Below are 22690 nucleotides of genomic sequence, written 5' to 3' on the forward strand. Positions count from 1 at the left end.
AACGAGGCTCTCATCGCCGGGCTTTGGCCGACCACTGCTGCTGGGCTCTCGCTTGGCTGCAAGCCACAACAGCGCCTCGCCGTCATTGCCCTGGGCCGAGTTGTACAGCTGGGAGGTGGACCTGCTGCCTGTATGCATGCATGCAGACACGCACGCAAGGCAAGTGAGCACACGGGCAGTTCTTGATGCAGGGTTGCATGCGTCGAACGCTGCGACAAGGACAACACCGCAGCAGTCATGGAACCCAAGAAGCCGGTGGTTTCGCGCCAGACAATCCATTAGGCTGCTCGAACCGGACTAAGTGCTCGGCAATAAGTAACCCTCCCTGGAGGCTCCTGGCCGCGGTGCGGGGGCTCAACACTTCCCCACATGCGATCGCATTCCGACAGTAATTATACGTCCACGTCAGTGAACCCATTGATAGTCACTGTCCATGGGCGAGCACAAGCACCCACGATGCTGTACAGTGCACTCGTGCTGAAGGGGTGACAGCCGTGCGGCGAAGAAGAACAAGGCCAGTGAGTACCTCTTTACGTGCGTGTTTGGTGAACGCCGCGTGCGGCAAAGCTGAGACCGCATGCAACATCCAGCACGAACGTAAACACCTAGTGTGCCGTGGTGTGGCTGAAGTACGCTCTCGGCGGTCCTGCCGGACCATTGAATTGATAACCATCGCAGCCACACGCCGCCGCCGCGTCCCAACATGCGTCCAAAAGCGGCTCGTCGTCGTGGGCCACGCTATAACGCGGATCTCCACAAGGCGCCGGTGCTTGAGACTTGCTTAGACCGCAGCACCCACCGCGCCTGCGTCCGCCGCCGCCGTGGGCCGAGAACGCCACCGCCAAGTCTGATCAAGACTAAACTGTCCTTCTCAATAGCGCGGCGCCTACACCGCTGCTCGCGGGCATGACGAGGTAGGCAGGCAGCAGGGTAGTCGCCGCCGTGTCGTCTCGAGCGTCGAGCCGCACGAAGGCTTCGAGACGCCGTGTCTGGAAGTGCCACCGCTGCGACTAGCCCACCAGGGGACCATGCCAACGACGGCTCGAGGCGCATCGAGACTCCAAAAGCGAACACAACATCGCGAGGAGAAACGTACATAAAGCGACGGGGCGGGGGTGTACCCACGTTATCCTAACCTCCTCCTCCCCTCCTCCCCCCCTCGACCCTCGACCAGGGACCTCTACTACTCCCCATCCCAGGCCCAGTGATCTCCTCAATGAAGCTCCTCACCGTCTTTGCCGTGGCGCTTGTGGCCCTCGGCGTCAACGCCCAGACGACTCACCCCGTCGAGTGAGTGCCACATCTGTCCAAACAGGGACGCTAGTGACGACTGGTTGCTAACTGCCCCGCAGCCCGGGAACAGTCGCTCCCTGTCTCCTCACATGCTACATCAGCTCTGCCCAGGCTGCTCCTTGTGCTTCGCCTCTCGACTTTAACTGTGTCTGCAATGGTGCCACAGGTAATAACTTCTTCAATAAGGCGGCGACCTGTATCAGCAACTCGTAAGTTCACTTGAGCTTCACCCGTTCACCACACCTAACGCTCCTTCAGGCCAGGCTGCAGCCTCACTGACGGCGTCAACCTTCGCACCAACCTCTGTGCTACCCCACCCAATGGTGGCATGTTGAGTATGTCGCCATCACTCAGGCGCCTTACACCCACTGACATGCCCCAGTCAACACCCCACCTGCCCAGCCAGTCGAGTGAGTTGGCTGCGACTACACGTGATGAGGAAGATTGGCTTACCGGTCGCAGTGTCACGGCCTTCGAGAGCGCTCAACCCTGCCTTTACAACTGCCTCGTCAGCGCTGGAAAGTCGATTGGGTGCACCAGTCTGTCTGACCCCAGCTGCATTTGCAGCACTGCGAACACTGGCCCCTTCCTTTATGCCATCTTCCCCTGTATCCAGCAGTGAGTATTCATCATCGTCGACAGGGGGGGGGCATGGCTGACTGAGCTTTAGGAACAACTGTAACATCGACCTCGGCCTCACGAGCTACAACCAGGTGTGCCAGTATGGCGTCACCAACGTTCCGCCGACCCCGTCGTCCGGTGCGCGCCGCAAGCGTCTCGAGCGCGGCACCATCGCCCCCCGCTGCCCGCACCTCCGCAAGGCATGCAAGGTCGCCAGGCGCACTCACACCAACGTGCTGTTCGGTGTGCAGAGCCGCGAGGAGCTCAACGGCGAGGAGCCCACCACGTGGGAGTGCATCAACGTGCTCTCGGACCTCGAGTCGTGCGGCGGCTGTATCGGCGAGGACGGCGTCGACTGCACCGCCATCGAGGGCGTCGACGACGTTTCCTGCCGCCGCGGCAAGTGCATCGTCCACTCGTGCGCCCCGGGTCTCTCGCTTGTCGACGGCGAGTGTGTTTAGAGGACAATGTTACTTCGCTTTTTTTCCGCCGGTGAACAATGTCGCCGGGAACCAGCCTTTCTCAGTTCGCACGAATGGACAGTACATGTACCTAGAAGAATGTCACTGGCTGCCTTTGACCGTTGATATCTCGTCACAGATTACTCCAACGTGGCTCGCTGCCTCTCAGGGGTATCGCAGGTGATCGTTGCATAGGCAATGTGTGTAGCCTGACCTGATCGTAGACGCTGTTGCCGACCAGGCCGACGGAAATGTCCCAGTGTCTGTTCCCCATAACAAACTGACTTCACCTCGTACCGAGCATGACGGCGAGTAAGTCATCCGACTTGTTGACTCCTGTGCTCCTCGACTCCTCTGAAGCCACCCACGTGGTACCCAGGTCATGAGCGCATGAACACACGATACGGGCGGCCCACAGATGGTGATGAGACTCAGCTTGGCCGGTTCGGCATCAGGCATCATACCGTAGTCGGGGCCGACAACCCCTCTCCGGAGAGGCCATCAGTCACAGACAAACCTTCCCACTGACTAGGCGACCTCATGTGGCCGACACGGAGGCCAATGAACCGTGAACCCATTACCATTCGTATACGATGCTTCCATGCTCGGATACCGCGATGCGATGCGCATACTCGGTCCCTTGGTATTCCTAGTTAGTTACCTTTCGTCGTCGTCGTCGTTGTGTCGTTGTGACACCAGTATCTGGGGTAGCCGGCAACGGCGAGCTCGCACTGAGCCGAGGCAGACTGAGCTAATGCCCCTCTCGGCAACATGGTTGAGGGCACCGACTAGACGTTTCGGCTGCGTGTGCATGGCGAGAGACTAGGCTGATTCATAGTCGCCATGGAACTCGTAGTGCAGGACCAGATCGAGTTGCAAGTAGACTTGGCCTCGTTTAGTTGCCGGATTGAGCACCGAAGCTGCTGTTGTCCTGACGTCTGGGGTAGTAGTAAGACTTGCTCTGGCATTGGCACCTCGATGCACGGCGTCACACACCAGACGCGGGGTTGGGACCAGCCAGGGCGGGGGAGGTGTCGCTCGCCGACCAAGTCCCGCGCGCAGTTGGTTGTTTACCACTCAGTGTATGAGACTGAGTGAGCGGGAAGTATGAGCATGAAACAAGCCAGTGTGCGATCACTGCACACATCCCCGTGCTTGGTGGGTGGGTGGATGGATGCCTGCATCGTGAGTGAGCGAGCGAGCGGTATGCATCTGTATGCCGACCTCCCTCAATGCGCACTCCAACAGGGAGCACATGCGTCGACATGAGGACGCCGGATTCAGTGCACTGGCTCTCCACTCGTTGGGCTCATTGACGAGGCATGCACATCTCAGTTGGTCAGGGACGCGCCGCAATGGAAGCGACGACTCCTCTGCACACCTCGGGGAGGCGTGCGCTGGTGAGCGCGACCGATGAGCGACGACGCGGACGCGCTGGGACCACGAACTTCGACTTGATGCGGCGGGCGGGGCGGCGAGCAAGCAAGAGACAGGAACAGGGAACTAATCGGCGACCGGCAATATGCCGTCAGACCTGGGTCGGTCGTGTTCTGGGGAAGTGCTAGTCGGCCGGCCAACTGTAAAACACTCTATCCCTGTCGTGGTCATGTGGGCGGCCGAGGAATCAGGATCAGGATCAGGATCAGGGAGTGAGCTGCTACGACCATGGATGGAAGCCGGGCATGCGATGCGGGGATGCAAGCGTCCGTCACGCAGCCTTCTTCGAGAGTACTTGCGTGCCTGCTGGCCTTGCCTTGCCTCATATTGTCTCGCCGATGCGGTCGCTGCCTGGTTAGAGTTACTCGGCCAGCTCGGTGCCGTCCAGCCTGGCTGGGAACGCATTCGGGACGGACGGACGTCATGTCGCCCGGACTCGTGGGATGGAACGTTCATGAGCTCCATGACACGAGAGCGGGGAAAGGAGGGGCGGGGTCGGGTTGGGTGTGCCCTCGTCGTCACTAGCCAGCTAGCTGCAAGGTGGGGGGCTGCACTCGATCTCATCGTCACTAGCCTTGGCATTGTGTCCCTTGCGCTCGCTGGCTGCCCTCGCCGGCCACGGCTGAGTGTGTCGATGCGGCTGCGCCTGCGCCTGCGCCTGGGGGCAGCAGTGTCTCACAGCTGCTCACACACCCTCGCACGCTGCTCCATATGGCTGTATCAGGGCCCCCTGCGCCACTGCTTGTGATCGCGGGGATAGCGTGCAGCCTGCGTGTGGGGACTCCGTCGAGGAGCGCCGTGGCCGAGTGGGACCCCCCGGCTTAGCATCCACTGGCGACCGTCTAGTGTCAGGAACTTTGATGTAGCTAGCAAGCGGCGTGGCCGTCGCCCGAGTGAGACGAATGCGGGGTATCAGTAACTATTCAGGATCAGCAAAGGGCTGCAAGCGGGTCAGCTCAGCCATGTTTCGGCTTGCTGGATTCATGAGGTTGCTTGGGCTCTGGTGCCTTGCCTTGACTTGACTTGACGCCCTGGCCGCGTCGAGCTCTGCGCGGCCTCCGTATATGGAATAATAGTGTTGCCCGGTCCCCGCTCGCAAGCGCGCGACCAGCGTGACCTGCCACCCCCCTGCCCTCCCTCCCTTGCCCCCCCCCCCCCCCCCACAATGGCTCACCAGTCATCGGCCATTGAACCCATGTTTTAGCGTCGTTTTTATGGCTATTCGGCCTCTCTGGCATCGCTAGCACATGTTGGTTCATGCGTCGTTTCCTCGCTCACGGGCACATTGTCGCAGATGCTTGCGTTGCTGCAACGCCCGTGTTCTTGCTTGCTGCTGCTGCTGCTGCAGCTGCTTCTCTTGCTGCAGGCCGCCTGCCCACTTCGGGTTGTTGCACCCAGTTCAAGTTATTCGGTGTCTCTACGCACTCGCTACGATACGCTACTACTCGCCCCTGCATCCGTCCTCACTACCACCCTACGGCCATGTAGGTGCCCAGCTAGCATGGTGTCGATCCCGAACAACGTACGGGACGCCAGCGTGTATATAACTCGCCCCGACTGGCCTTGATCTGTTCCCCATCAAGTCGCCTGTTCTCTCTCCTTCTCCGACTCCGCTCTCTACTCCCAAACACCACCGATCTCACTCCGATCAACAACAATGAAGTACTTCGGTGCCACCCTCGCTGCCCTCGCCCTCTTCGCCGTCGGCGCCAACGCCCAGGCTGTCGAGTAAGTCTCTCTCTCTCTCGTGGGCCACTCGCCAACTCGGGCCACCGCCATACACGTACATAGCTGACCCTCTTCTCCAGCCCCGACAGCGTTAGCAAGGACATCCTCAAGTGCCTGATCTCCTCGGAGAAGACTGCCGGCTGCCCCAACCCTGTCGACTTCTCGTGCATCTGCACTGGCTCGCAGGCCGGTGCCTTCCTTACTGCGGCTTCCCAGTGCCCGGCCATTGCCGCCGACCTCTCGAACTCGCTCCACCTCAAGGACCAGCTTTGTGCTTCCGGTCTTGTCGCTCTCCCGACTACCGGTGGTCCCGTCGACGCCACTGCCACCGCCGCCCAGTACCCCGACGCCTACAAGTGTGTGATTGACGCCGCCAACGCCGTCGGCTGCCCCGACCTCAACACTGCCCAGAGCTGTGTCTGCACCGACAAGCAGGGCGAGTTCCTCTACAACGTCGCCCCCTGCTTCCTCGGCACCTCGGTCAAGGTCTCGGTCGGTCTCGGCCTCGCCCAAGACCTCTGCAAGTACGGTGTCAAGAACCTCCCCGGTGGCGGTGGCGCCTCCTCTTCGGCCCCCCCTGCCAGCTCGGCCCCCCCTGCTAGCTCCGGCGGCCCCGCCCCCACCACTGGTGGCCCTGCTCCCACCACCGGCGGCCCTGCCCCCACCACTGGCGGCCCCGCCCCCACCACTGGCGGCCCTGCCCCCACCACCGGTGCCCCCGCCTCGAGCGGCGGCGCCAACCCCACCTGCAAGCCCAAGCCCAAGCGCCGCCGCCTTGCTGGTGCCCTCTAAGTCGCTCCTTCGTCGCAATACGTGGCCACAGGACAACGACGACGCCCAAACGAGTAGAGAACTGGTTTCTCTGCCACCGACGTTCGTTTCTGTACAACCCCCCACACTCTACCAAATTGCAGAAATCAATCGCCTCGCCGCCTCGGCAGCTCCTCCTTGGACGATGGCTCTTCTTCTTTTACAGTAAATGAACGTGTATGCAAACATGTCGCATCATTCTTTCGCACCACCGCAGCAGCAGATCAGATATCTCGGCGCAGCCGAGTCGCTCTTCCGATCTCGCTGCTTGTTTCTAACGTGATCGTCCCTTCGCAGTCTCGACACAGTTGCGATGAGCAGCAAAAGCGGAGGGGAGGGGAAGGGGGGAACATGGAAACAGAGGGGGTACCGGGGGCGCCGGGGATGGGACGGACCAGTGTTTGCAGCCCACCTTGGCTCGAAAAGTGGCAGTGCGCACTCTTGCCTCAGTGAGCTTGGTGCCACGCTATCAAGGATGGGGGCGACGGATTTCTCGATCAATCAGGCAGTCCGTTGTCTGCTGAAACCGGGCGTACCTACAATACCCACTTCCCCCTTCATTCAAGCTCCTGAACCCAAGGGGCATGTGTCTCTGTCTCTTGGACCCACCAACGCCGCCGCCGCCGCATGCATCGGCGTCACGGCGAAACGGCCTGCGACAGACTCAACACCAGGCACATGGTGGTTATCCGGGGGTGAACTTCCATTGACACTGCCCGAGGTCTTAGTCCGACTAGTGGCCTCGGACGTCATAGACCACGCTCGCATGGCTCGCAATACCCAGCGTCAATGTCGTGGGACACCGAGGGCTCGCTTCGGCTCCTATCCCCTCACACACTGCATCTCCGTCGGACCGACCGCCTCTGCCTGCTGGCTGGTTCTCGGACACTCGCACTCCGCAGGTGCTCGGACACCGTCGCCGTAGTGGTGGAAACACGGTGTAGTGGCTCTTAGTTCTCACACAAGAGGCACTGGTCCGACCCATACCGCACATTTGGGCCGCTGCTCACACCCACTGACGCCGACGACGTGTTATTATTGCCCACTTACTCGGCATCTTAGATGTCGCCTTGTGCTGCGTATCTGATGCAAGGCATGCAGGTGGCCGAGTGCGAGTGCGCAAGGGAATGGTATAAAGGAGCGTGAGGCTCGCCCCCTAACAATGCTCATCGGACAACGCACAAGTCTTCGCCACTCGAGTCCTCCTCAAAATGAAGTTCAACGCAGTTGCCTTTACCCTCCTCGCTGTCCTTGCTGCCGGTGCCAATGCCCAAGAGGCAGCGGCTGGTAGTGGCAGTGGCGCCGCCGCCACTCCCTCGGCTGGCGGTTCGACCGGTGCCCCCTCGGCCGGTGCCAGCGGCAGTGTGGCTCCCTCCGGCGACGCGTCAAGTGGCGCGCCGTCCGCCTCAGCCCCCGCAACTGGTGCACCCTCGGCATCTGGCACCGCCGCGTCAGGCTCTGGTGCTGCGACTGGGGCTCCCTCGGGCTCGGGTAGCGCCGCTCCTTCTGGGGGAGCTTCCGGCAGCGCCGCGCCGTCTGGGGGAGCTTCCGGCAGCGCCTCTGCCTCGGGCTCGGCTGTCGCCTCGGGTTCTGGCGTCCCATCTGGCGCGGGTTCATCGGGCTCAGGAGCTCCGTCTGCCTCAGGCGGTGCCAGCGGCGGCGTCACGACTGGCGGCGTAGCCCCCACCGGCGGTAGCGGTGGCGCAACGACTGGCGACGTCGCGCCCACGGGCGGCAGTGGTGGCCGCTCTGCGGCACCCTCGGGCTCGGGCGGTGGCCACCACACCCACGCGACCCACACGCACAAGAGCAAGACCAAGCACCCCAAGACTACCAAGACGTGCAAGAAGCCCAAGAAGACCAAGTCGAAGACTTCGCACGCGCCCAAGCCGACCGGCGGCTCGGGCGGCGGCGGCTCGGGTGGTGGTGGCTCGGGTGGTGGTGGCTCTGGCGGCGGCGGATCTGGCGGCGGTGGATCCGGTGGTGGTGGATCTGGCAGTGGTGGTGGAGCCGGGGGCATCACGTACCCCGTCCCCTCCGGCGCTGCCACTGGCGCACCTGCCCCCTCTGGCGCTGCCTCTGGCGCATCTGCTCCCTCCGGCGCTGCCTCGGGCACGTCTGCCCCCTCCGGCGCTGCCTCGGGCACGTCTGCCCCCTCCGGTGCAACCTCGGGCACAGCAGTGCCCACAGGCTCGTCCGGAGGCGCGGCGTCAGGCTCCGCAGCCCCGACGGGCGCTGCGAGCGGGGCGAGCGGGGCTCCCGCGGGCTCGGGCGCGAGCGCCTCTGGCGGTGCCGCGACTGGTAGTGGCTCGGCTGCCTCCGCCCCGTCGGGGTCGGGTGCGGGCACCGGTTCGTCCGGCGCTGCGCCTACTGGTGCATCGGCCGCTCCCACCGGTGCCTCCGCCGCGCCTTCTGGCGCCTCAGCTTCCGGGTCTGCGGCGCCGGCGGGCAGCGCTGCTCCCCCAGTGCGCAGGAAGCGTCTCCTTCCCATCGCGCTCTGAGCAGCCCGATCCCATCGGCGTTCCGGTCCGCCAGCCATGATATGATAATCTCATGTGGATAGTCGGCTCTGGTGCCGGGTCTGACACCGGACAGGACATTGTCACTCTTCCTATTGTATGTAGTGTCTGAATGAAAGAAGTATACCATAGAGCGGGATTGGCCCGGCACGCCGAGCGGGGCGACGAGTCACCGGCGTACGTGCCGGTATCGAAGGCACCGCACACGGTCCGACGGCGTTCCGGGAGGAGAGCCGAGGTTGTGGTCAGCAAGTGCAATGGTCTTGATGGTGTCGGGGGGTCTGCCGTGCCCACCGGGTTACGCACCGAGCAATCGTGGCGCGAGTCACTCACCGGGTGCTCACCGACAACAATGGTCGCCACGCCCGTCCGTCCGAACGCACGGACCGAGCACCGGGTGACTCGTGCCAGGTCAAGTGAACATGTGCTGCGTCTCGAGCGGCGAGAGGGGCGTTCGGTCCGGCATCCATGGGTGGTGCCAGCTGACGGATGCACGGCCGAGGCGAGCCAACCTGCGCCAGGTGCCATGTGAGGCGACGAGGCGCCGCGGCGCCGATTCGCCGCGCGCCGTCCCTGGCTGGAATACGACCGAAGAGAGCCGTGGACAGCTGACGCGAGCAACGACGGTCATTCGCCAAGCCCAGATTCTCTAGCCGCCCCTCACGTGCGCCAAGCTGCGGTGTCTGGTGCGGAGGCGATCAGCTGTCCCGGCAGCTGCTGGGTCGGGCATGTACCGAGGGGCAAGGCAAGGCCACGGTGTGGATGGAGGCAAGTGGCATTTCGGCGCCGAACCTCAGGGGCCGAACCTCCGAGGCGAGTCAGTCGGCAGGTTGGCTTACCTGCCGGCGTTCGCTCTGCTTTCGCTTGTGCTTGCTCTTCACGCCACCTCTCTGGCAGAACACGGAACATACGGCCCCCGGACCGACGCCAAGCCAGCGATACGAGATCTGTAGTGGACGTAGAGGGGCGCGCGAGGATGCGGGGGACCAAGAGGCAGTCGCCTGGCCCCGGATCAGCCAGCCGGCCGACGAGCGCGAGCCCAGCGGGCCGCGGCGTCGCGGCGCCGTGGGGCATAATTTTATGCGATGCGGGCAGCGGTGTTGACAAGTATTAAATGTTGTGTCGCGGAGCGGGTCTTGGACACTATCACAGCCCAAACTTGAAGTACTGGACAATGTCGCACCACCCACCCTCCGACGACAAGCTCCCCGTCGAGCAGATCGACGACCTGGAGAGCGCCAAGGGACCCCGGTACAAGGCCAACACACAGCTCGATGACGCGGCCAAGATCCTCGCTGAGGCTGGCAACTTTGAGGCCTCGCTCGAGGACCGGAAGCGCGTCCTGCGCCGCATCGACATCTACGTGTGTGAGTTGAGCGGTTGACTGGAACGGAAGGTGAAAGCTGAAGGACGACCTTAGGCATCCCCATGTGCCTCGTCTACTTCCTCCAGCAGCTCGACAAATCGTCCCTCTCCTACGCGGCAGTGTTCGACCTCCAGAAGGAGACAGGCCTCCACGGCACCCAGTTCTCGTGGCTCACGTCCATCGTCTACATCCTCCAGCTGGTCACGCAGCCGCTGTCGTCCTACTCGCTCATCGCCTTCCCCGTCAAGTACTGGGTCGTGTTCAACATGGTCTCGTGGTCGATCGTCACGGCCGCGACGAGCGCCGCGAAGAACTTTACGGGCCTGATCATCTGCCGTGCGCTGCTTGGTTTCTTCGAGGCGACCATCCTGCCGTCGTGTGTCCTGATCAGTGCGTCGAGCCGACCTTCCACGGTCCTGTCGTAGGTAGCTAACCCTGCCCCAGCCCAGATGTGGTGGACTCGCCGCGAGCAGTCGTACCGCACCATCGCGTACCAGATCGCCAACTCGATGGCGGCCATCTGGGGCCCGCTCCTGTCCTACGGCATCGGCCACGTCAACTCGGGCATCAGGCCGTACCAGGGCATCTTCCTCTTCATGGGCTGCCTGTCGCTCGCGCTCGCCCCCGTCGTCTGGTGGCTCCTGCCCAACTCGCCCACGACGGCCCGCTTCCTCCGCCACGGTAACGACCGCCTGATTGCCCTCGAGCGCCTCCGTGAGAACAACACGGGCACCAAGTCGTCCAAGATCAAGTGGTCCCAGGTTTGGGAGACCTACCGCGACCCCAAGACCTGGATGTGGGCCGGCATGTTCATCTGTTGCTCGACGCCGTCTGGTGGCTTTGGCACTTTCGGTGGTGTGCGTGGCATCCTTTGGCCTTCAGCGGCTCGTTGTGCTGACCCTCGCAGCTCATCACCAAGGGCTTCGGTTTCAACAGCTTCCACGTGAGTTACCTCAGCCACGTTCAGATGGATATCTCCGGCCGAAGCTGACGACCCCTGCAGTCCGTCCTGATGCAGATGCCTACCGGTGTCATTGGCATCATCGTGCTCCTCATCTCGATTTATGTCACCAACCGCTACAAGCTCCGTTTCCCCGTCGTCGCTGTCCTGTGTATCTTCCCGATCGCCGGCGCGACGGCTCTTACGCAGGTGAACAGGAAGAACACCAACGGCCTGCTCGCCAGCTACTATGTCGCGCAAATGTTCACTGGCCTCCAGCCCCTCCTCTTCTCGTGGGCCAACCTTAACGCTGCCGGCACTACCAAGCGTGTCGTGACCACAGCCACCATGTGTAAGCAAATTAACCAAGAATCAGGAGCGTCAGTCGCTGACACCCCTCTCCAGTCGTATTCCAGTGCGCCGGCAATGTCATCGGCCCTCAGGTGTACCTGTCCCACGAGGCGCCCGTGTACCTCACCGGCCTGTATGTCGACATTGCGTGCTGGTGCATGCTCCTGATCCTGGCGCTCTCCATGGGCGTTTACCTCAACTACCTGAACAAGCGCAAGGAGGCGCAGCGTGTCGCCATGGGCCTGCCCGCCAACCTCAAGGACATGTCCATCATGACCACCGAGGAGGCAGACGCGTACCGCAAGGAGCTGAGCGAGCGCCTCGCCGCCGAGGGCTTCGACGAGTCGCGCCTCTGGGGCCAGGCATTCGACGACATGACCGACTTTGAGAACCCCATGTTCGCGTACGTCCTCTAGGGTGGTGGAGGTGGTGGGCATTGGCAGCCAGTGGACGGAGAGCGGTGAGCGGTGGACGGAGAGAGAGAGAAAGAAGCCGAGGTCGGGTTAAGCGGAGCCGAAGCGAGCGAGCGAGGGTCATTAGTCTGCAGAGACGAGGTGTATGCAAGAGTAAACAAGGTCCTGAGGTGCTTGCATCTGAGTTTTGTGGGCGGATACCGCGCGGGCTGTGCCAAGGCGGCCGGTAAGTGGGCCCGCATCGGCGCAGGGAACCGACCGCCGACCGAGACATCCCTGGCAGATTCAACCACCTCAACGCCGGTCCAGGCGGACGAGGGCAGGACACCAGAGGTGGAGATAGGCAACTTCGAGGCGGCGGCGACTCAGGAACGATGCGCGCAGCACTCTGCAGTCTCGACGCCTGGAGCCGGGTTCATCCAACTCTCATCCGCTCTCGAGCTGGACAGTTCAAGTACAACCAGCGTCGTCCTCCTTCTCTGCGCACAGCCCTTTCCCCGTTCGCTTGGCCCTCGAACGCCGTCGTGCGAGTGAGGCCCAGCGGAGGCAAGGCCGCCTGCTGCTGATGCTGATGGCGACAGATCCCTTGCTCAGGAGATGCCGGCGCTTCCATTCATGGATCACCCGACGCAACTGACCTGTCTGTTCAAGAGGTCACCGAGTCGTTCGTGCGCGCGCATAGCGAGGCGAGGTTTCCGAAGAGGTTGTGCTGCTTGCTGTCTGTCTGTTTTGCATCCACTCTCTCTCATCATCTGCAGCGAGGATAGCGAGTCTGCTCGACAACACCCAGCTTCATCTATTACATAACTGCTCCGACGCTCCACAGCTTGTGCCGCAGGTTGGAGCACAGTGCCGACAAGCAACAGCTGCGAGCGTCTCTTGGTGTTGCAATATCGCCAAGACAGCCAGAGGACGATCATGCCGAAGATTGAGAAACCTGATGTTCGGGCCGCGTCGTTTGGCGCAAGTCGTGAGTTGCTGGAACGATGAGTGGCCTTCGCTGACCCCCCAGGCGCCTGCGTGAGCATCTTGTAGCTCCCCGCCCACCCACTGACTCCCCAGGACACCTGCCATCGGATGAAGATCCGGTGTATCGACCGCGCGAACCCGCCATGCCGGCGCTGCGCAACCATGGACATCCCATGCACCTTCACGCTCGAGTCGACGCCGTCGTCGTACAGGATCAAGAGCAACCAGGAGTGCGTCGCCCTTTGCTGAGCCAGCTGACGCCCCCCAGCCGCGTGGCCCACCTCGAGAACCAGATGGATGTCGTGCAGTCGAGCATGAAGAATGTCGAAGCGATGTTACGGACGCTGGTCGAGGCTAAAACGGGGTCGGGGTCCGCGTCGGCGGCATCCAAGCAGTCGCCGCGATCCGGCTCCTCGTACCGCTCCGGCTCTGCGGCCCCGACGGCGACCTCGACGCCGATACCGCCCGATCTCCCGCCTCCAGGGTGGGCACAGCTGACGGCATCTTCGGCGAGCCCGCACGCAGGCTCGAACAGCACGCCGGGGAGCGCGATGCCAGCATCAGCGGTGCGGCGCGGCTCGGCTCCGCAGCAGGCGGAGCGGGCGGGTGCCCCCGAGGAATCGGAGGATGAGGACGACGACGAGGCGCTCAAGGCCTCGCCGATGCGCCACATCATCTACCATGAAGAGGAGGAGCGGCGGCGCACACAGGAGGTCTCGGGCACGCGCTCAACGCTGGACGACGACGACGGCAAGCCACCAGCGTACCCGCTCAACTCGTTGCTCTTCCAGCGCGACGACCTCCAGCCGCACGAGTATCCCGACCCCGTGCAGCGCGGGTTCTGTACCGAGCAGGAGGGGCGGCACTTGTTTGAAATGTACGTTGCGGGTGGTGGGAAGGGGCTGATGGCAGGTACTTTCAAGGCGCGCACGCCTTCTTGCCGGTCTTTGATCCGCTGTACGACACTTGGGACAGGTAGGTGGCGCGCGGTGGCCGGTGACACTAACGGCAGCCTTCGCGCCAGGTCGCCCTTCTGCATTACTGTCATCATGATTGCTGGACAGCTCGCCATGTCCGGAAATGGTGAGGTTGTGGGTGGTGGAGTGAAGCTCATGGCGCAGGTTATCCGTCCTCTGGGAGCACGCTGCGGAACAAGCTGGTTCGGTATGCCGAGAAGATTGCGGCTGCGACCCTGTTCACGCCAGTCGCGACCCTTGAGACCGTCCAGGCCATGTGTAGGTGCCATGCAGCGGCCGCCCCAGCTGACATACAGTGGTGCTGACCAACTGGGGTGACCGAGACTGGCGCGCAGGGAGTGAGTGGCGCCGCGAGCTTATGAGCGACAGCTAACAACATCGCAGATCACACCCTCAGCTTGGCGTGAGCGTCTCTCCTTGTCGATGGCCTGTCAACTAACACGGCCCACAGCTACGAGCTCGACCTCCACCTCTGCCTCCCGCACCTAGCGCGCTCCGGCATGGGCGTGGGCAAGTCGCCGGAAGAGCTCGAGAAGGAGCGGCCGCTAGTCAACGGCGCACGCGTGTGGCTCGCGACGCTCAAGACGCACAACGAGATGTGCGGGACGCACGGCCGACCAGTCCAGTGCGACCGCGACGAGTCGATCAAGCTCGGCCGCCTGTTCCTCGAGCACCCACTCGCGACAAAAGACGACAGCCGCTGCATTGTCCTCAACGAGGTCATGTCCTTCCGCGCGCCGGTGCAGCTCGCGCGGCGGCAGGGCGTGACGGGCCGCACGATGGACGGGATGATCGACGAGGTCATCCAGAACCTCGAGGTGTGGGAGAGCTTCTGGCTTGAGTATTACGGCAAGATTGGCCTGTCGGACGACGACTTCCTCGTGCAAGAGCTGAGCACGATCAAGAACTACGCCACGTAGGTGACTGCTTCTGAGCGCACTGACACGCCAAGACTGCAGAACAACAATGCGCGCATGCCGGGCGCCATCACGAAACGCGACATCCAGCGCATGCCGAGCGACAGGCGCGACGGCCTCATCTCCGCCACGCGCGCCGCCGCACGCCTCGTCGCCCGCGCCGCTAGGGGCAGCGAGACCGCCAAGATCCGGTACGGTAACCGTAACGTGCGCCTCGGGTTGGCCCACGCGGCGCGGTACCTCATCCGCATGGCGAGCCTGTTTCCCGAGGCGATTGATCGGCGGCAGGCGGCCAAGGACGTCGAGCTGCTCGCCGACGAGCTGTCACGATGTAAGCCCCCTTGTATGTGACGCCCCTGACTTGCCCCAGTCCCCGACTTCCACTTCTCCCACTTCCTCCGGCGCGTGGTCGCCAAAGCACGGAGCAACCGCGTCATTCCCGCCGCTGGCTCGTCCCCGCCCCCCCAGCAGCAGCAGGTCCAGCCGCCCGACCACGTCCCGCAGCCCATCGTGCCGGACACGACGCCGCCGCTAGACTTCGACTTTGCGATCGCGGACAACATCTTCGCGACCGAGGACTGGATGAGCATCATCGGTGGGGTGGGGAGCGTGCCTCAGCCTCCGCAGGCGGCGCCCATGCCCTCCGGCTTCCCGTTCATGCCTATGCCGCCTGCCGCGCAGCAGTTCCAGCACCAGCACCAGCACCAGCACCAGCAGCACCAGGTCGCGCCGGCGCCGTTCTTCGCCGGCACGTTCGACACGTCCATGAGCCAGGGCCCGGACGGCACACCGTATTGGGACCAGAGCAAGCAGTTCTGGCCCCATTAGATGCATATTGGGTTGGGTTGCTAGGGCAAGGGCATGGCGAGAGGGCCGTAGGGTGGACGCTGGGCCTGCGGAAGCACCAAAAATGTGGCGGTAGCCGACGACGACCTGGGCCAACTCATTGGCCTCACCCGCGCATGGGGCGACTTATGCATGTGCATGCAATGTCGAGATACTAACTGATGTGGATGCTGCACCCAGTGGGTGGGAGCCCAGTCATGTCGCTGCACGTGTGGTGAGACAGTCGCGTGGCTTCGGTGTTGGCCGACGCGCCTGTCTTTGCAATGAAGTGCCCATAGATGGCGAGCCGTGTTCCGATGGTGAGGAGTAGCAGCAGCAGCAGCAGCAGCAGTAGTGGTAACTATTACAATAGCAGGATCAGTGTAGAGTGAAAGCATAGGAGCACGCGTCACTATTCCCATCCATTGGGGCAGAAGGTGGGTCTCGCGACACTCGTCTGCCTGGAAGGCAGAGGTGGCTTTCTCTCATTGTTTGCCTCGAGAGCCCACGGCGGTCCGGCGAGCGAGCAACTGCAAGCAAACCAGTCCGGGTCACCACCCCACCGGATCACAACCTCAACGTCAATACGACAACCCCAACCGCTCGCATTGAAGCATGAGATTTTTGACATGTAGGTCTATCGAACGAAAGAGGCCACCCGGGACCAGCGCGGGGGCGTGAAGAATGAATGATTGAGAGCACACTGTAATCACTTGCGCTGCCAGAAGGAGACCGAGTAGTCGTCCCACGGCACCTCGATGCGGGGGTACACGTGCTCCTTGTACTCTGGGAGCTTCTCCTCCCACTCCTTGGGGAAGTCGCGGGTGAAGTCGCCTGGAGCCTGTCAGCAGCGGGGTGGGATGACCTGACAGATACTCACAGTAGATGTAGCCGCACTTGCCCCAGCCGCAGCCGACCTGGGTGTAGCGGGGGTCGGAGATCTGGTGGTCAGCGACATGCTGGCAGCGGAGGGCAGGGTAATGCTTACGATCGTGAAGTGGCCCACGTCCTTGCCATTGTTCGCACCGTTCGTGTTGTAGTTGTACTCCTCTGCGCCGTGTCAGCGTCGACCATCGTCGGACTTCCGCCTCGCCCGCGACACCCCGACTCACTGCCTTCGACCATCCAGCGGTCGATGGTGTGCTTGGCCTGCCAGGCAAAGTCGGTGGCCTTGACCTCGCCGCCCATCGTGTCCCTTTTGTCGTCAGCCATGCCTGACACCCTTGTGCAGGCCGGGGGACTTACATTACCTGGCCGTGGATGCCGGGGGGCATGAAGTGCTGATACACACACTTCTTGGCGTGGTCGATGGCCCCCTCCGAGAGGGTCTGGTTCCACTGGACCGGCGGCGCGCCCCACACCGAGCGCCACTCGTTGAAGCGGCTCACGAAGAGCTGCGCGATCGGGTCGCTGGCGGGCACGGTGTCGGGGCCGATACCGACCGAGCCAGGCGGGAAGACGACGCTGTCCACCGTGGGCTGCTTGCCGATCGGCGCAGGCAGCGTGGGCTTGACGTTAGGGTCGAGGAAGCGGTCCTCGTCGGCCGTCTTGGGCGGTGTGTAGTTCGGGTTCGTGGCGGCAGCGTTGCTGTTGCCCGAAGGGATCGGTGCGGGCGCCGCCGAGGCCGAGGGCGACGGGGCCAGCGAGGGGGCGGCAGTGGGCGCTTCGGAGGGCGAGGTGGTCGCGTCCGAGGACGAGGACGGGGGAGCCGAGCTGGCGCTCTCCGACAATGACGCGGCGGACGAGCTGGCCGACGACGACGACTCCGAGGGGACCGGCGACGGAGCCGACGAGTTACCAGCACTCGTCGAGGGGGCTGCGGTGGGCGAGACCGCCACCGGAACGCCGACAGTGGGGGCCTGGCTCGAGTTCGAGCTCGAGCTCACCACAGGCGAGCTGGAGCTGGAACCGCCGGGGCTCTTGGGCCGGCACTTGGGCCGCGCGGCTGCGGCGGTCGAGACGAGGGCGGCGAGGATGAGCGGCGAGAACTTCATGGCGGGAACGGAGCGTGAGTGAGCGGGCACCGGGTCAGCTGGGAGAAGGGGAGCACCAGGCTCTTGGGGGTTAAGTATGTAGGAGACAGACAGCAGCAGGAAAGCAGGAAAAGCCTGCAAGCAAACAACACCGACGACAGGCGACGACGCGGTGTAGTCTTGGCAACGACGAGGAGGAGTGGGCATGGATGTCGTACGCCGCCGGCGTGTTGCCCACGAGACCACAAGAGGTTGGCTCAGCGACGAGGAGGTTGAGGGCATGACGTTTCAGCAGCACGGTGAGTGACCTGAGCACTGGTGCACAAGGAGAACAGAAGCAAAAGGCGGCTGTAGCCTGGACCTGGGACTTGATCCGGGGTAGTAGTGACAGCCTGGCCGCTCCTCAGGGCCAAACGCGAGGACACGGGGTACGCTGGGTCGGGCTTGACGACACGACGCGTCGGATGTGCCGCGCCGGGGGAATGGAGTCGTGCGCGCTTACGGCGTCTCCAGGACCAGCATGGGGTCGTAGTCGCGTGTGCAGGGGGCGCTGGAGCCGCCTGGAGACTCGAGGTAGCTTGTCCCCTGGCTTCCTCTCGCCTTTCCAGTGGTCCCAACGTGTGTTGCATAGGAGGAAACGAGGTACGAATGGCAAAGTCAACCTACGACCGGCGCAGGGCTACAATCAATATCAACACCGCTCGACCTAGAACGCGTTGCGGTACTCGTCCCAGGGAATCTCGACCTGGGGCCACACGTGCTCCTTGTAGTCGGGGACGTGCTCCGAGAAGATCTTGGTGTAGTTCTTGGAGATGTCGCCTGGGGGTTCAGTCAGTCGTCGGCCGGCTTGACGGTGGCATCGACACATCACTCACAGTAGATCTTTCCACAGCCGGACCAGCCGCAGCCGACCTGGTTGGTCATGGCGTCGGTGAGCTGGGAGAGGTCAGCACTGGGTCATCGACACCACTCACAATCTGCCAGTGACCGACGTCCTTGCCGGACATGCCCTCCTGCTTCTCAAAGTCCCAGAAGCCTGCTTGTCAGCGACAGTCTTCGCCGGGAAGTACTCACGGCCCTCGACGAACCAGGCGTCGACCCAGCGCTTGACCATGTAATCCATGTCGGCGTTCGTGATGTCGCCTCCAAACACAGCGACCTCGCCAAACTCGCCGTGGTTCATAAAGTGGCGGCCCTGGCACTCCTTCGCATAGCCGACCGCGAAGCCGGAGATGGTCGAGTTCCAGAAGAGCGGCTCGGCCTGGTACACCGAGCGCCACTGGTTGATGCGCTCGAGCATTGTCTTGGCGAGCGGGTCGTCGGCGGGGATGTCGCCGGGCGGGTTGAGGCCCACCGAGCCGGGCGGGCTGATGATGCCGCTCACCTGCGGGTCGGGGCCGAGCGGCGTCGGCAGCGAGGGCGTGATGCTCGGGTCGGAGAAGACGGTCTGGTTGGCGACCTTCGGCGGGTTGTAGTTGCCGCTCGGGGCCTTGATCAGCGCGTTGCCCGTCGGCGCGGCCGAGGCCGAGGCGGAGGCCGACTCGGTGGACGACGAAGCCGACTCGCTCGAGGCCGGCGCGCTCGACGCAGGGGCGCTCGAAGACGCCGCGTTGGCCGTGGGCGCGGCGCTCGCCTCAATCGGGGTGCCCAGAGCCGAGGGCGCCGGCACCGCCGAACCAGTCGGCGTGGCCGAGCCGCTCGCGCTCACGCCCTTCGACTTGGCGCGGCACTTGCCCGTGCCGTCGCGGCGCGTCGGGGCGGCCGAGGCAGCCGATACGAGGGCGAGGAGGATGAGGGGCGAGAACTTCATTGTGTGAACGAATGTGGTGGTGACGCCGGGTCGAGCGAGTGTGGGGTCAGAACGCCAGGTTCTGCAGACAAACACGAGAGAAGGGGGATGAAGAAACAGGTCAGAGGTGGGTGCTCGTCTTTTCCTTTTGTTTACGAGCGCGACGAGGGGGTCAGCTGCACGTCGAGGAGTGCATCCCGTAATGCGTTTCACGCGACAGAGAAAGCGCGAGAGACGGTGAGTGCGGGGAACATAAGGTTGCCATCTGTCCCGGGACACTGCGATTCCGTGCCGGTGATGCAAGAGGAGAAGCATTCGAAGGATGGAGGCACGATCCCCCGGTGGAGTTAGCAGCAGCCTGCCGAGTCTCAGAGGAGGTCAGGGAAGATCTGCGACGCGCGCGAACATGGTTGACGACGGGGTCGCGTCGGATGAGATACGTCGGGCCGCGTTGTGCACGGGACCAGTTGTCTGCTGTTCGAGGAGGATCTGGCCTGCAAGGGGGGCACAAGGGGGGGACAGCATGAGCATTTCGCCAGCATCCTACCTAGGCGCGTTTCATGCACCACTCTGACTTTGTGGGCAAAGTGCGGGCCCTCGTTTCTATGTGAAGGGTTGCCGAACGACGCACCTGGCATTCTGACACTGTTGTCAACAAAAACATTCGCGTGGGCTCAGGTTAGTCGGGCTAGTTGTGGCAGCTACGCCCACCTAAGTCCCGCTCGTTGACTTGGATCAGTGGAGGCTAAAGAACTTGACGATGCAAATTACAACGCCAATTAGAACTCATTTGTTTTTGTTTTTTGGGCCAATTCATTTGTCTTGTTTTGTGGGCTGTTTTAGAAACGTTATCCACCTCCATATCTCTTCTCGACGACGAGCCATGCATGAGGTATCAGGCCGCCTTGAACCACGCGTAGACCGTCAGCCATCGCTCCCACTGAGCTTTGTTTGTTTGGTTCATCAAGAGGCCGAGGAATGGCAGCATGGGGTTGGGCTTGGGTGGTGGGGCCCGATCACGTGTTTACCACACAACGAGACATCCATCCACCCATCCAGGCGCCCAGATAGCATGCTGACGATGTTTACACCCCGCGGCGCCCGTCTTCAGCATACCCCGCCTTGTCCGTGCCCTCTCCACGGGTTACATAACTCGGTCGTGTGCTCTGTTGCGTCTGGGCGGTGGGTGGGGTGGTGGGTGGGGGTGGGGTCAGCGGGGTATGCCAGTCTGGGCGGCGCGTGGGCGACTAACTACTAGCCGGCATTGACTTTCCAGCCACTGACGCTTACGCGCCAGTGAGTGATTACCCAGTAAATGGCGGTTATCTATCCCTTGGCACTAGGCTTACTCCAAGGTAAGCAGTTGTGCAGTGCACTGTGTGGGGTCCGCATGGAAGTAAGGATCCAGCATACTCCAGCATGCACCCTGGCACACCGCGTTCCACCCACGCCGGCGCAAACACCTTCCACCCACCCATGCAGCCACCCACACGCGCACGCCTCGACGTGGCGGACTCGACGCCGACTCGACGCCGAGCAGCATCCGCGCCGCCACTGATGGGACTTGCATGGGTGTGGCGGCGAGAAATGGTATAAAGACAGGACGTGCGTTGACAACGAGAAGAACTCACAAACTTCCTGACACACACCGCAATAATGACTGGCACAGCTACCACGTCCAAGGCGGCGGCGGCCTCGCCACCTGTTGCCGCTGACCTCGCCCACCTCCCCGTCCCCACCAACTATGTCGACCGGACCATGGCGCGCATGAAGCTCCTCCCGCCCATAACCGTGTCCAACTTTGCCTCCAACGTCAACTGGGGCAACACCTTCTTCCTGGTGGCGCCACCCGCGCTCGCCATCTGGGGCTTCTGCACCATCCCGCTCCTGCGCCAAACCGCCATCTTCAGCGTCCTGTACTACTTCTTCACGGGGCTCGGCATCACCGCAGGCTACCACCGCCTCTGGTCGCACAGGTCGTACAACGCCTCCAAGTTCGTCGAGGTGCTGCTCGCCCTCGCTGGGGCCGGCTCCGTCCAGGGCTCGATCAAGTGGTGGTGCCGCGGCCACCGCGCACACCACCGCTACACCGACACCAAGCTCGACCCGTACTCTGCCAACGAAGGCTTCTTCTCCTCCCACATCGGCTGGATCATCTTCAAGCCCCGCGGCCAGATTGGCGCGTCTGACGTGTCCGACCTGACGCGCAACTGGATCGTCAAGTACCAGCACAAGTACTACGGCCCCATTGCCCTCTTCATGGCCTTTGTCGTGCCCACCCTGATCACCGGCCTCGGCTGGGGAGACTACCTCGGCGGCTTCCTCTTCGCTGGCTGCGCGCGCCTCGTGTTCGTCCACCACTCGACCTTTGCCGTCAACTCCTTTGCGCACATGTTCGGCGAGCACACGTACGACAACAAGCACTCGCCGCGCGACAACTTCCTCACGTCGCTCGTGACCTTTGGCGAGGGCTACCACAACTTCCACCACCAATTCCCCATGGACTTTCGCAACGCCATCAGGTGGTACCAGTATGACCCTACCAAGTGGCTTATCTCGGCTTTCAGCACTCTCGGCCTCGCGTCCCACCTCAAGCGCTTCCCCGACAACGAGATCCAGAAGGGCAAGTACACCATGCAGCTCGAGAAGCTCCAGACCGACAACGGCAACATCAAGTGGCCCAAGCGCGACCTGCCTGTGGTGTCGTGGGAGAACTTCCAGCCCGATGCCAAGGAGCGTTCCCTCATCGCGATCCACGGCTTTATCCACGACTGCTCCTCGTTCATTGAGGACCACCCCGGCGGAGCCCACCTCATCAAGAAGGCCATCGGTACCGATGCGACGGCTGCGTTCTTCGGTGGCGTCTACGACCACTCGAACGCCGCACACAACATCCTCGGCATGATGCGTGTCGGCATCCTCGACGGCGGCATGGAGGTCGAGTCGCTCAAGTTCAAGAAGCGTCGCGACTCGGTCGCATACCAGTCTGACTCGGAGGCCTCGACTTGCTCGGACGACGACTCCCTCGTCTCCGAGTCTGACATCCAGGCCATTGTCGAGGACATCCAGGCCACTGTCCGCGAGTACGAGAACAAGCACCCGATCCACCAGCCTTCGGCTTACGTTCCTATCCCCTACGTCCTGCCTCTCCCCGCTTCGGAGCGCATTGCCATTATCAAGGCCAAGCCCGAGCTCCTTCCCAGTGTTGCCTCCCGCGTGTCGTCTCCCGTGCCGACTCGCCCCGCCTCTCCTGTCCTCTAGACTGCAGACGCGGTTCAAAAACACCCATTCTTCTGCCGCT

At 62.8% G+C, this 22690-nt stretch overlaps 8 protein-coding genes across 8 annotated transcripts; 6 read left to right on the forward strand and 2 right to left on the reverse strand.

Annotated features, from left to right (window-relative positions):
• Positions 1-1216: 1216 nt before the first annotated feature.
• priA_22 (Protein priA) lies at positions 1217-2375 on the forward strand (the record flags this gene model as incomplete). Its single annotated transcript, XM_062768171.1, has 6 exons — positions 1217-1290; positions 1353-1502; positions 1552-1628; positions 1676-1703; positions 1861-1911; positions 1964-2375. The coding sequence occupies 6 exons, from the start codon at positions 1217-1219 to the stop codon at positions 2373-2375; spliced, it is 792 nt and encodes a 263-aa protein (XP_062624155.1).
• A 3094-nt stretch (positions 2376-5469) lies between these two features.
• Positions 5470-6332, forward strand: LOC62_01G001677 (uncharacterized protein; the record flags this gene model as incomplete). Its single annotated transcript, XM_062768172.1, has 2 exons — positions 5470-5540; positions 5621-6332. 2 exons carry the CDS (start codon positions 5470-5472, stop codon positions 6330-6332), a joined length of 783 nt encoding a protein of 260 aa, XP_062624156.1.
• A 1229-nt stretch (positions 6333-7561) lies between these two features.
• On the forward strand, positions 7562-8851 carry LOC62_01G001678 (uncharacterized protein; the record flags this gene model as incomplete). Its single annotated transcript, XM_062768173.1, has 1 exon — positions 7562-8851. One exon carries the CDS (start codon positions 7562-7564, stop codon positions 8849-8851), a length of 1290 nt encoding a protein of 429 aa, XP_062624157.1.
• A 1192-nt stretch (positions 8852-10043) lies between these two features.
• On the forward strand, positions 10044-12009 carry SPCC757.13_8 (putative transporter; the record flags this gene model as incomplete). Its single annotated transcript, XM_062768174.1, has 6 exons — positions 10044-10236; positions 10290-10625; positions 10680-11092; positions 11143-11178; positions 11239-11527; positions 11581-12009. The coding sequence occupies 6 exons, from the start codon at positions 10044-10046 to the stop codon at positions 11940-11942; spliced, it is 1629 nt and encodes a 542-aa protein (XP_062624158.1). The 3' UTR covers positions 11943-12009.
• A 436-nt stretch (positions 12010-12445) lies between these two features.
• LOC62_01G001680 (uncharacterized protein) lies at positions 12446-15741 on the forward strand. The gene is made up of 8 exons (XM_062768175.1): positions 12446-12939; positions 12995-13138; positions 13177-13785; positions 13921-13991; positions 14030-14143; positions 14375-14801; positions 14838-15133; positions 15173-15741. The coding sequence occupies exons 1-8, from the start codon at positions 12926-12928 to the stop codon at positions 15628-15630; spliced, it is 2133 nt and encodes a 710-aa protein (XP_062624159.1). The 5' UTR covers positions 12446-12925; the 3' UTR covers positions 15631-15741.
• A 595-nt stretch (positions 15742-16336) lies between these two features.
• On the reverse strand, positions 16337-17621 carry LOC62_01G001681 (uncharacterized protein; the record flags this gene model as incomplete). Its single annotated transcript, XM_062768176.1, has 5 exons — positions 16337-16461; positions 16508-16568; positions 16616-16677; positions 16740-16822; positions 16873-17621. 5 exons carry the CDS (start codon positions 17619-17621, stop codon positions 16337-16339), a joined length of 1080 nt encoding a protein of 359 aa, XP_062624160.1.
• A 685-nt stretch (positions 17622-18306) lies between these two features.
• LOC62_01G001682 (uncharacterized protein) lies at positions 18307-19410 on the reverse strand (the record flags this gene model as incomplete). The annotated part of the gene is made up of 4 exons (XM_062768177.1): positions 18307-18419; positions 18476-18536; positions 18575-18636; positions 18675-19410. 4 exons carry the CDS (start codon positions 19408-19410, stop codon positions 18307-18309), a joined length of 972 nt encoding a protein of 323 aa, XP_062624161.1.
• Positions 19411-21045: 1635 nt separating this feature from the next.
• OLE1_2 (Acyl-CoA desaturase) lies at positions 21046-22650 on the forward strand (the record flags this gene model as incomplete). The annotated part of the gene is made up of 1 exon (XM_062768178.1): positions 21046-22650. The coding sequence occupies one exon, from the start codon at positions 21046-21048 to the stop codon at positions 22648-22650; it is 1605 nt and encodes a 534-aa protein (XP_062624162.1).
• Between the last annotated feature and the right edge of the window lie 40 nt (positions 22651-22690).

Source organism: Vanrija pseudolonga, chromosome 1 (genome assembly GCF_020906515.1).
Source record: "Vanrija pseudolonga chromosome 1, complete sequence".
Taxonomy (NCBI): domain Eukaryota; kingdom Fungi; phylum Basidiomycota; class Tremellomycetes; order Trichosporonales; family Trichosporonaceae; genus Vanrija; species Vanrija pseudolonga.

Excerpts from the sequence above, each read along its gene's own strand:
- LOC62_01G001680 (XM_062768175.1), top strand. Across the intron at positions 13,786-13,920 it reads GGGCGGCACTTGTTTGAAAT|CCTTCGCGCCAGGTCGCCCT; the intron begins GTACGTTGCGGG and ends CACTAACGGCAG. Across the intron at positions 14,144-14,374 it reads TGAGACCGTCCAGGCCATGT|CGCGCTCCGGCATGGGCGTG; the intron begins GTAGGTGCCATG and ends TCCCGCACCTAG.